General features: G+C 40.0%; 1 protein-coding gene across 9 annotated transcripts in view; it reads right to left on the bottom strand.

Moving 5' to 3' along the window:
- The window catches only part of LTBP1 (latent transforming growth factor beta binding protein 1), a 463,242-nt gene that overhangs the window by 201,723 nt on the left and 249,127 nt on the right, over window positions 1–12,392 (bottom strand). For all 9 annotated transcript variants that reach the window (XM_017534853.2, XM_017534855.2, XM_037740749.1 and 6 more), the window contains 2 exons: window positions 2,892–3,116; window positions 1,431–1,705 (listed from right to left, as the gene is read on the bottom strand). In XM_017534853.2, the coding sequence (XP_017390342.1) occupies window positions 1,431–1,705; window positions 2,892–3,116 (500 nt within the window). The remainder of the gene's footprint in view (window positions 1–1,430; window positions 1,706–2,891; window positions 3,117–12,392) is intronic.

Raw genomic sequence — 12,392 nt, 5'->3', positions numbered from 1 at the left:
GTCACCGAGGATGGAGTACAGTGGGTCGGCTCACTACAACCTCCGCCGCCCAGGCTGAAGTGATTCTCCTGCCTCCGCCTCCTGAGTAGCTGGGATTACAGGCACCCACCACCATGCTTGGCTAATTTTTGTACTTTTAGTAGAGGCAGGGTTTTAACATGTTGGCCAGGCTGGTCTTGAACCCCTGACCTCAAGGGATCCACCTGCCTCAGCCTCCCAAAGTGCTGGAATTACAGGCATGAGCCAGTGTGCCCAGCCTGAATTTTTATAAGAAAATAAAAGAGGCCGGGCATGGTGGCTCACACTTGTAATCCTAGCACTTAGGGAGGCCGAGGTGGGCAGATCACAAGGTCAGGAGATCAAGACCATCTTGGCCAACACGGTGAAACCCCGTCTCTACTAAAAATACAAAAAGAAATAGCTGGACATGGTGGTGCACGCCTGTAGTCCCAGCTACTCGGGAGGCTGAGGCAGGAGAATCACTTGAACCCAGCAGGCAGAGGTTGTAGTGAGCCAAGATTGCACCACTGCACTCCAGCCTGGTGATAGACTGAGATTCCATCTCAAAAAAAGAAGAAAAGAAAAGATACCATGAAATATTATTTCATGTGAAAGATGACATGAATTATTATTGCACGATGAATTCAAAACTCATGAACAAACCTACTGCAAAAGGCAAAAATATTTTCAAACATCTTGGCAGAATATACATTCTATACCATATCTCATGCCTGACACATGTTTTACACACAGATCATCCTAACCAAAAAACAGAAACAGGTAATCATGGACTTCCAGAAACATTTCTGGAAGCCAGACACGGTAGCTCATGCCTATAATCCCAGCACTTTGTGAGGACGAGGTGGGACAATCACTTGAGGTAAGGACAAGCCTCGTCCATACGGTGAAACCCCATCTCTACTAAAAATACAAAAATTAGCCAGGTGTGGTGGTGTGTGCCTATAATCCCAGCTACTCAGGAGGCCGAGGTAGGAGAATCACTTGAAACTGGGAGGCAGAGGTTGCAGTGAGCTGAGATCATGCCACTGCACTCCAGCCTGGGCAACAGAGTAAGGCTCCAAATCAATCAGTCAACCAACCAACCAATGTATTCTGTACGTTAGGGATTGGCAAGCTTTTTCTGTAAAAAGACACATAATAAATATTTTAGGTACTGCAGACCATATGATCTCACTGGAACTATTTAATTCTACAGTCATAGCATGAAAATGGGCATAGATAATATGTAAATAAATGCGTGTGGCTATGAGGAGTGTATCAATAAAACTTTATTTACAAAAATAGGGCCATGAATCATAGTATGTCAAAGCCCTTTTTTAAAAAATCATTTTTATCAAGTCTGGCTTTCTTGTTAAAACAATCCCGTGGCTGTAACACATTACTAAAACAGGCTCAGTGATGATGCTTACCTGTGACCCAACGGTTTCCTGGAAGCACCGGCCAAGCTGCGTCTTAGCAGCCACAGGGTAGACGTGAGGAATGACGTGCTGGTGGGAGTGTGTGGAATGTATGGTCTGGGTCTTCTGCGCAGGAAGCCCTTGGTAAGAGACTTGGGAATGGCCTGGTTGAGCTTCTTTTGTCTTCTGGCCTGTTGGGCCATCAATTCTGGAAACCTGATGTATCTGGACAGAAGCCTCAGGAGGATGTTTCACATGGATATTGACTATGTTAGGAGGAAATTTCACTAAAACAGATTGGGAGGAAAGCTTGTTAGCCCTGAATAACTAACAGGCAAATCAAAAGTTTTAAAACATGAAAGTAAATTTTATCAACACACATGCAGACATATTTGTATCATATGTGGCATTTCACTGCATAGCCATCAAAATTCTTAAGGAAACATGCAAAATAAAAATTAAGCCCGAATTTACATTTTTTAAAAGTTGTATTATAGAGAGAAAGTAAAACTTTTAACAGTAACACATTCATGAGGCTAAAATATTCTTTTCAATAGTTATAAAGCTGTAAAATTCATGTTGCTTGTTCTAAGTAGGTAAATTTTATCCAGTATTAATCAGAAAGACCAAGCATTTGATTATTTTTGAATTTCTCACAAAATTTCTGTCAATAAAAATTTTAGGATTTGCATTTTTCTATTAAAAGAGGAAACTCAATTTCACAAGGCACAATTCTCTAACTCTTAAAAACACAGTACCTTTTATTTTTGTGCTTCTTGTGACACACACACACACACACACACACACACACAATACCAAAGTGCACTATTTTATATCTATAACAAGCTACTTTCTGTAGCTGTCAAACAAAATCTCATCTCCTGATGCAAGGATTCAGGTTTTAAAGAATTAGAGCCAGTAACACTTCTATGGCCCCCTTTTTAAAAGTGTGCATTTATAAAAATGCCAGGTTTAAAAGAATGAATTCGTCACAGAATTTTCGAGCTCCAAGTGACCTAGTTTACTTTCCTCTACAGATGAACAAATTGAAGTGCAGTGAAGTTAAATGACTGTTTACAACTAAAACCAAGCATTCTTAAACTACAAAGTTCACCAGCAGGTACTGTGTGATCCACTAGCTTACTAATGCTGTAAGGACCAGCACACTCTCGCTCATCCTTCTATTTCCCAAGCACTGTCAGAACAGTGCCATACACATTCATTAGCTTTGGTGGTAAGAGTCACTAGAGAAGAATGGGCTCCTTTTTATTTTCTTATTTCCTAGATACCAATTCTCTGTGGCTTAAAAAGTACTGCAGCCACATTCTGCCTCTACTGCCATTTCTCAGAACACAAATCATGTACTCCCTTCTGTTTCGATACTAGTCCCGGCCACCTGCAGATCCTTGACTTCTATGTGGGTTTGGCAGGTTAGCAGAGGTCTGGCAAATGGGCAGGATGAAGAAAGCTTACCTTTGACTCCCTGCTGGCTAGTCACGGTCAGAGGCAAGGTATGTGTAGAATGGATGACATGCGTCCCCAACGCCTTGCCTGGCTGCTGGGAATGCTGATAAAGTTTAGGCACGCTGGCACCATGGACTGGGATCTGACAAAGCTTCCCTGTGAAATTTGGAGGGCACTGACATTTGTCCCTTGAACTGCACTGGCCACCATTCATACACGGAAGATGGCAAATAACTGAAAGGGAAAAGAGAAAACGTGGAGAGTTGGTTAGTCTCTCAGAGGGTAAGTATCAGTCAACCAACAAAACCTGCAAAACACACAGCCCATGACAGGCATCACAGTCCCATGAACTTTAGACATGGTAAACAAAGGAGTAAACTCACTATCCCAAAAGTAGGCTCTGTTACTCACTACCTTTTTCTTTCCATCTTAAGTCATTTAACTCTTTAATAGCTTGTGATTATTCTCCCTCCAACAATGGAAAGGGAAGTTCATAGGAAAATAATGATTATTGTCTATCACAATGTCATTTTAAGTACCTTTTGTAATCTGTAATTATTTCATTAACTGACTCCCTAGATAATAAACTCCTCAAGAACAAGTGGTATGTATGGCCTGGTTACCTTCATATCCTTGGCACCAAGAAAAATGTCTGGCATACAATGGACATTAAATAAATATTTGCTCACCTCATTCTCCATGATGTGATTATTATGCATTACATACCTGTAACAAAACATCTTATGTACCCCATAAATATATATACCTACTATGTACCCACTAAAATTAAAAATTAAATATATTTGCTCAAAGGATAAACAAACAACAGAAATAAAAATAATATACGTTGAAACTTTTCTCTATTTAAGATACTAAGCGCTACCTGGAACAAAAAGTAGAATAGTTTGAATCATGCTTTACAGGAATTTGCAATCTCATGTAACAATATCTCACTGAAGTCCAAAATCAGTTTGAAATTAACTTATTTAGAATACTGAAAGATAACAGGACACACTGGGCAAAGAATTTTAAGAGGAGTTATAACTCTGGCTATTTTAGATTATGGTCAACCTCTTTATCACTAATGAATTCTTCCTAGCAGCCTTTAAACATCACAGATTTCCAGTAGCTTAAACAATATATAATAAATGCCCCTCAGCTCCATTTCCTTTCAGCTTCTGCCCTCTTTAAATCCTCTCCTCCATGACTAACCTTTCTAACATAACTGTTTGTTGACTTCTCAACACGTTACAATCTATCTTGGGCCAGTTTACATTTTCTCATCCCCTGCCCCTCCTCTACACAGAAACTATTCTTACTAAGATCATGAATGGTTTCCACATTGCTAAATCCAATGGATGGATTTAGGGCTTCCCTTGGTTTCCATGACACCTCGCTCACCTATTTTGCTCCTTCCTTCTGCCTATTCCATCTTAACATTCTTTGCAGACTTGTTCTCTTTACTCTTGAAGTCTTCTTCACTAACTCTACACACTCTTCCTTATGATTTCATCCTATCATATGCTGATGTCACCCAAATTTTTATTTCCTGGTCAGAGCTTTCTTCTGAGCTTCAAACTGTCTACAACTATATGTCACCATGTACATATTTCACAGGCCCCTCAAATTCAAAATGTCCAAAATGAACTCACCATCTTCCCTCTAATATCTCTAGCCACCAAGTGATCCTTAAGAAAAACCTAGGTGCTGCTTCCTCATTTTATCTACTCAAACATCTGGTTCTGGAAGTCCTTCCTCCTAATCATTCACCAAAGATGTTGACTTCTTGCCCATTACAGGGATCTTCTGCAGCCTCATCCCTTAGGAATCTCATGTCATTCTCTACAATACAGCTGCATAGAACTGAATTCAGTTCCTCAGTGTGCTCTCACCCTTCCAGAGCTTTATCCACACTGAGTCCTCTTCCTAGAACACTCTTTCCATTTGGCCCCCTTCAACTAACTGATTCCCACGTATCTTTCAGACTCTGCCTGAACCTCATTTCTAGAAGCATTCTCACTGCCCCTCATCTAGGCTTGACACTTATCTTCTTGCTTCCACGAATCTCATTCACTATCCATCATTGCATGCATCTTACTGCATTACAATTGACTGACTACTTCTCTGTATGCCTCATTCAACTAGAGCTCTGTGAGGTTGGGAAGTGATCTTGTTATGCTTTACTGCTAGCACATAGCTCAATGTCTAGAAGAAGTGCTAAAAAATATATAAGAAAATACTGAATGAGGGAAGGGACAGATTTATACCTGTCACTCTGTTAAATGCCTTTCTTGGTGGTATAGAAAATTCAGTCCCTGCCCATCTAGGACTTAAATGCTAAATGGAGAAATTAAATAACACATAACTAAAAATACAGATCAGCAAATAAGCGATAACTGGAAAGTATGAAATATAAGTCCTTTGGAACTGCAGAGAGGAGAAAAGACATTACATAGTAGGAAGTCAAAATAGACTTCACAGGAGAGATCATTTGGGAAAAGTTTTTGAAACTAAGCAAGATTTAGAAAACATCAACAAGTGCATTTTAGGAATCAGGTAGTTGAAGGGGGCCAAATGGAAAGAATGTTCCAGGCAGAGGACGCGGTGTGGATGAAGCTCTGGAAGGATGAGAGCACACTGAGGAACTGAATAAACAATGCGTAGAAAGGAGTGGCGGCAGGCATAGTTGGGAGATAATGAGTAAACCTATGTTGTTGAAACCCCAGGTTCTGGAGGGAAGGGAAGAGATCAGGTGATAAATTCGGAGAAGGACGCTTGTGTTAGACAAAGAAAGTTATTACAGGCTTGATAAGGGCTTTGGATTTTATTTTGTTATCAGTAAGTTATTTTGGAGGCTTCAGCAGAGGATTAAGTAAAGCTGCAAGAGTGTTCCAGGAAGATTACTCCAGTGACGGCACGCAGGATTAGCTGGAAAGGAGAGAGTACGGTGGGAAAGTCAGTTAGGAAACTATTATAACAATTCCAATTCAAGTTGAAAAACATATAATCGGGATGACAGCAACAGAAACTGAAAGACACATGCAGTAAGATAAGGCTGGAGGCGAGATCAGTAGAACTTGATGACTAGACACAGGAGGAAAAGGACAGGCCAAGGAAGAGAGGTGAAAGTAGAGGAGGAAGGAGAGAGTTGGAAAAATTACAAAGGTGACAACCCAGAAACTTTTTTCAGGGTACAGGCTGCAAACCAAGTTGAAACTCCCCATGCTGGATTGGGTCTGAAAAATACTTTCACTAGTGCCTGATCTACTCTGTGAGGTCTTGGGTAAGAGAAGAGAAAGTCAAAGCTAACTCCAAGGTTGAATCAATGACTTCAAAATATCAGTTCAATTCTGAATTGATTTCTATACTACAGCCTGGCTATATTGGATGAGCTCAATGTGTAACGGGTAAAGCAAAGGGAGCTAGGCCAAGCTTTAAATGTACTGCAAATAATTTATAACTGGAATACAGGCCCTCCTCACTTGGTATGATTCCAATATGCATGAATTTCCATTACCATAGTTTAGTTAATACCAGTCCCCCAACGATGTAGTTCAGAATTCAGTTACCACAGTATATTAGCTGAGTAATTGCGTCAAATACAGACTTCACTGCTAGCACTTTGGTTCACAAATCATGATGTGAATAACAGATGTGTATCACGGCCAATGACCAATCATGTCACTTCTTTCAAAGCCTGTCGGTGATTGGTCCCCACACATCTGGTATTCAGTTCAGGCACAAACAGCAAAGCAGGTAGTTCTGCTGTCTCCTCATCTCAGAGGGATAAAAATCACAGGACATTTTACAAAAGGGGATAATCAAAAGCCAGTACAAGGCAACAAAAAAGAAAGTACAGAAAGAAATACAAAGGGACAACACTGGACATGAAATTGGAAGGTGGCTGTAATGAACAGGATGAAGATTCCCAAAGGACTTAGCATTAGAGGAACTCTCAGATATTTCACAACTTTGGATCAGCTTCCAACATTTTGTCCAAACTCAAAAAGGAGTACGACGGTTCACAAAAGAAAAGAAACACTCTAATCGTAATTTATACAGTGAAAAGCAAACATGTTGAAATTATTCCCAAGTTGTACTCAAAGAAATAAAACATTTTAAATTATCAGTTACTAAATAAATATTAGCTGTACTATTTTTTTCTTATTTCTCCATTTATTGATAACCTACCTAAGTATTTTTAATGCTTTGGCAAAAATTTCTTAAGGTCACAGAACTCATCATTTTTTAATTGATTAAGATGCAAAGTGAGGACTCTTTATGGAATATAATGTGTGCGTATGGGTACACTTACATATATACATATATATATATATATATATATGTATATAAATGCCGTCTTTTTTTAACGAAGAACCAGTAACCAACTGACTTTTACAAGATATTTCCAGTATCAATAGGAGACTTTGAAATCTATCACGAACTTAATTGGTTTCACTTAAATCTACCGTTAAACCCCTGAAACAGCTTCCATACAGTTGTTTCAAGGACCATACTAGCATGCATGGATACAGCAATAATCCCTAAACTCCAATAACCCTGTGTCTCTATAGTAATAAAGGAAATGGTTTCTGCTTGACTTATTTCAACCAATAAAAGTTCAGTATTTATAACCCTTTATGAATAAGAAAAAATATATATTTTCCAGTTCTAGCAGCTCTAAAATCTAAATGACAATATAAACTCTTTATCTCAGCTCAGTGAGTATGTGTGGAACCCTTTGTGGCAGGCAGTCTTTTCATTGTTGTTTTGAGGTGCAGTTTTGCTCTTTCACCCAGGCTGGAGTGCAATGGCGCGATCCTGGTTCAGGCCAACCTCCTCCTTCCAGTTTCAAGCAATTCTCCTGCCTCAGCCTCCCAAGTAGCTGGGATTACAGGTGCCCGCCATCACATCCAGCTAATTTTTGTCTTTTAGTAGAGATGGGGTTTCATCATGTTGGCCAGGCTGGTCTTGAACTCTTGACCTCGTGATCCACCCGCCTCAGCCTCCCAAAGTGCTGGGATTACAGGCATGAGCCACTGCGCCTGGCCCGGCAGGCAGTCTTTTTATACCTAGACAGTCTTTTATAACAAAGAAAACAAATTGAAAATAGACCTACAAATTTTAGAATTCAACTATGAACAGTTTCTGTTTCAAAATTCATGCTACTCTCAAAACATCTTCTAGCGATGTGTCATCTGTGCTGTTCAAGTTCTACAAAACCTCAGAACATCAAGAGGAAAAGAGTATGTTATCTTTAAGATTGACTTGAAATGCTTGTGGTATGCTGGTTAAAAGGCCAGTTACAGCACATATATTTTAGAAAATACTACAAGAAGATGAACTATAGAATGCTGGCTGAGACATTCCATAACCTTTTTAGCTTGACATTTTGCTGGTCATCACCATAATTCGCTATATCACACCATAGGGTCACCTGGGAACTACTGCAAATAAAAGAAGTATGTGGGCCTTCAGCCTGTTACTCCAGAAGGTGTAATTTTGGGACAATCACTCAAACTATCTCATGGTACAACTATAAAAGGTCAAAATGAGCAAAAGGATCCATGCTGGAAGAACAAGTTGGAGGTTTTAAATACATCAGGCGTTTCAGTTGAATTCCACCATTCACTTTGGTCTGTAAAACAACTTGCAGTACTCAAGTAACTGGGATGACAGAATACTATTCACATTCTGTGCCACAAACTAGAACCTTGTTTAGATGAACAAATATTCATGACTTGTAGATAAATGTGGGCAAACTGAATTTTCTAAAAACTTACACCATAAAAAGGTAGACCCTGCCTCTTTCTTTCCTGTTATCTTAGCTGACTATAAAAATACTTGGGCTGCTTGTTCCCAGAAGGCACTCTAAGAATGTTCTTGATGTTCCTGCAGCAGTGTCCTGGCCACTCTGCCCACTCCCTGGCTTTCTGTGCCAGCAGACAGACCATTTCAAGTTACTGTGGCAAAGGCAGGGCAAGGAAAACAAACCTGGATGTGAAGGAAAACCTGTATCTGTCCTTTCACAGAACAGACACACACGATTTTGATCTGACTTTCCCACTTGTCTCTGATTAGAATAAGGTTCCCTTAAAGGCCTTCAGCATTTTTGCTGGTATCCCTTGCAGGGCTGGTTGGTGGTGGGTAGTAATATTTTTAGAAAGTTAAGTGACCACATTATTTCTCTCCTCATTCTGCTTTAGGATAACAAATATGTCATATAATAATTAAATGCTGCAGCAAACCACTGCTCACTTTAAAAACCTATGCTACTTAGGCTGGGCATGGTGATGCACACTTGTAATCCCAGCACTTTGGGAGACTCAGGCAGGCAGCTCAGTTGAAGCCGGGAATTCAAGACCAGCCAACAAGGCAAATCCCTGTTTCTACTTTAAAAAATACCAAAAATTAGCCAGGCATGATGGCATGCACCTGCAGTCCCAGCTACTTGGGAGGCTGAGACATGAGAATCACTTGAACCCAGGAGGAAGAGGTTGCAGTGAGCTGGGCACGGTGACGCATACCAGTAATCCCAGCACTTTGGGAGGCCCAGGCAGTCAGCTCAATTGAGGCCAGGAGTTCAACACCAGCCAACAAGGCAAACCTCTGTCTCTACTTTTAAGAATACCAAAAATTAGCCAGGCATGTAGTTCCAACTGCTTGGGAGGCTGAGACATGAGAATCATTTGAACCTGGGAGGCAGAGGTTGCAGTGAACTGAGATTGCTCTACTGCACTCGAGCCTAAGCAAGAGAGAGAGACCCTGTAAAAAAAAAAAAAAGAAAGAAATAAGGAAAAGAATCTATGCCATTCTACACAAAACCAAACCTACATGCTTGCCTTTTCATTCAGTACGCATCACCAAGGGGAAAATAAAAAGGCTGGACTCCAAAAAGACATCTACCTTTTTCTAAAGCTAGAACAGAGGAACGAGGAAGGCCTTGTCTACATATGACCAAGAAAGAAGAATATGGACTGGTTTCCTCCCTGTGTAATACAGAGATTTGCAGTTGCTGTGTTCTAAAACTGCCTATCATTAATTCTTGATTATGTGTCTGTTAACTTACACTGACTCAGACTCCATCAAAGAATCAGTTAGGGTGGTCCAGAACAACCTGTCCAAGGAAGCGAGATTTCAACTAGACCTAAAGGGGGAAGAATCCAGCAATGTGAAAAGTTGGCAGAAGAGTGTTCAGAGAAGAACAAATAACATGAGTGAAGATTTTGAGGTGGTTTAGAGAGGCCCCAAAACTGAGAGGAAGCTGATGAGGCTGGAGTATAGGAGATAGTGGGACATGGGCCAGGTTCCTGTTCCTTTCCGTAAGGATGTAAGACAGTCTGTAAAAGTAGACAGAGTAAAACATAAAGAATATAAATGATAAAACTAAGGACCCAGGCAGTTCTGAATCACAGGAGACAGAACCAGGGAAAAACAAGGAGAGCAGCAGGATCTTCTATTGCATACACATTCAATGTACACTTGGCTTTGAGTTTTTAAACCTTATTTTACATTTTTAGCCAGATTCCAGTTAAATTTCTTAAAGTTTTAATTTAAAACTCACTAAATATATAATCATTATGAAGATACGGAGATTTTTTTTTTATGTGAGAGAAGAGACTAGTATTCTCCACAGTACATGCAAAAGAGAAAACAGAGTTCCAAAGAGAAAATGCTTTTAAAAAGTTAAAGATGCACCCACCAATGAGTATCTCTTCAGTTTTTTTTTAAAGAATATATGCATTTACTTGACATCAGATGTAAAAATACATTATTGCTTCATTCTTTTATAATGAAGGTGTTTTCTATTTTATATATCACAAGAACTAAAGGGCTTCACAAATATTCCTAGTAACCATTAGTTTTAAACTTTAGATGAGGGGTGTCCAATCTTTTGGCTTCCCTGAGCGACACTGGAAGAACTGTCTTGAGCCACACATCAAATACACTAACACTTATGATAGCTGAAAAGCTCTGAAAAAAATTGCAGAAAGATATCATAATGTTTTAAGAAAGTTTGCAAATTTGTGTTGGGCTGCATTCAAAGCCATCCTGGGCCACATGCAGCCCATGGGCTGGGGGTTGGACAAGCTTGCTCTAGACAAAGAGCTGACTTTTTTAAAAGAGCAAATAAAAGCATGCTGGAGGCCAGACTCAGTTGCTCACGCTTGAAATCCCAGCACTGCAGGAGGCCAAGGTGTAAGGATCACTTGAAGTCAGGAGTTTGAGACCAGCCTTGGCAACACAGTGAGACCCCATCATTAAAGAAGAAAAAGAAAAAAGGAAAACGAAGCATACCAGAAGATGTAGGAACATACTAATGAAAACCTACAAAAATGTTGGGGGTGGGGAGACATCATTACAAGGAAATTCCTCCAAAGGATCAACCCTCAGAACTCCAAGGTGATCATCATCAACAAACAACATGGTGGTGAGATCCCACAAAAGCATCACTGACTTTATATAGACTATTTTAACCATTGGTTTAGTTCAGTCAAGCAAATAGGGCATTACTTTTTGTTACCTGCTTTGAAAATCAGTAAGACCATTTTCATTCCATCCCCACCTATCGAATACTACGTATACAGAGCTAATGTTAAAGCAAATGCAGATTTCAACAAGTGCAAAATATCAACCTTAATGCAAACAACAATTTTAAAAATACCATGAATTGTTCATGCTGGTGGGCATTAGTAAATGCTTCAATACCACGTTCTGCTTATAACCCAGGAGATATGAAGCCCTATACACTCACCAGATGGGATGAGGCCATTTATCATCTCAACTTTGTTTATAGCTTCCTGTACATTTATCATCAACCTCACCACTGCTGTGCGCTATCTAATTTGATCTAGTTTTACACTTTGCATAACCTAAGGAGCTCCATATATTGGGCATTGTCATAAAATTCAACTTCCCATTCTTCATCATAGATGCTATCACTGTGGCTCTCTCCTAATTATTCCTAAATCTCAAGGCTCTGTCACCCTTGGGGAAAACGCAGCAACATTTGCTGGCTTTAGAAACACCAAACACCTTGAGATTGGGGCCTCCTTTGGCAACAATCATCAAAAACTTCAAAGTCACTATGCAGACTATAGTGTCTCCATCTGCAAAATGAGGTGGCTAAGGGACACAATCCACAGCTTCTTCACCATCCCATAATTCAGGGGGGCTGGGGAGCAGCCCTTGGGGATCATCAGAAACACTTGCAAGGGGTGCAGAGGGGTGCAGGTAAGCAAGCAAGGGCTTTGGGCTAGCGTAATGTGATGTGATCATTACATTATCTATACCCACACATTTGTAAAGCCTAGAGTGATGTTCAGATTACAGTTTAACCACTACAGTTTACTTTTGCATTCTTTTCTTACTATGTAGTCTTCATACTGGTATGTGCCATGTTTCGCTACAGAGCCTTAATAATTGATTTTAGTAGCCCTATATAATATTCCATTGGCAGATGGTAAATTATATAGCCATTCCTCTATTGCGTTTAGCTTGTCTGCATTT

This window comes from Cebus imitator, unplaced genomic scaffold, assembly GCF_001604975.1.
Source record: "Cebus imitator isolate Cc_AM_T3 unplaced genomic scaffold, Cebus_imitator-1.0 Scaffold88, whole genome shotgun sequence".
In the NCBI taxonomy this organism is placed as follows: domain Eukaryota; kingdom Metazoa; phylum Chordata; class Mammalia; order Primates; family Cebidae; genus Cebus; species Cebus imitator.
The sequence above is the reverse complement of the archived record's forward strand: the minus strand, read 5'-3'. Positions and strand labels throughout refer to the sequence as shown.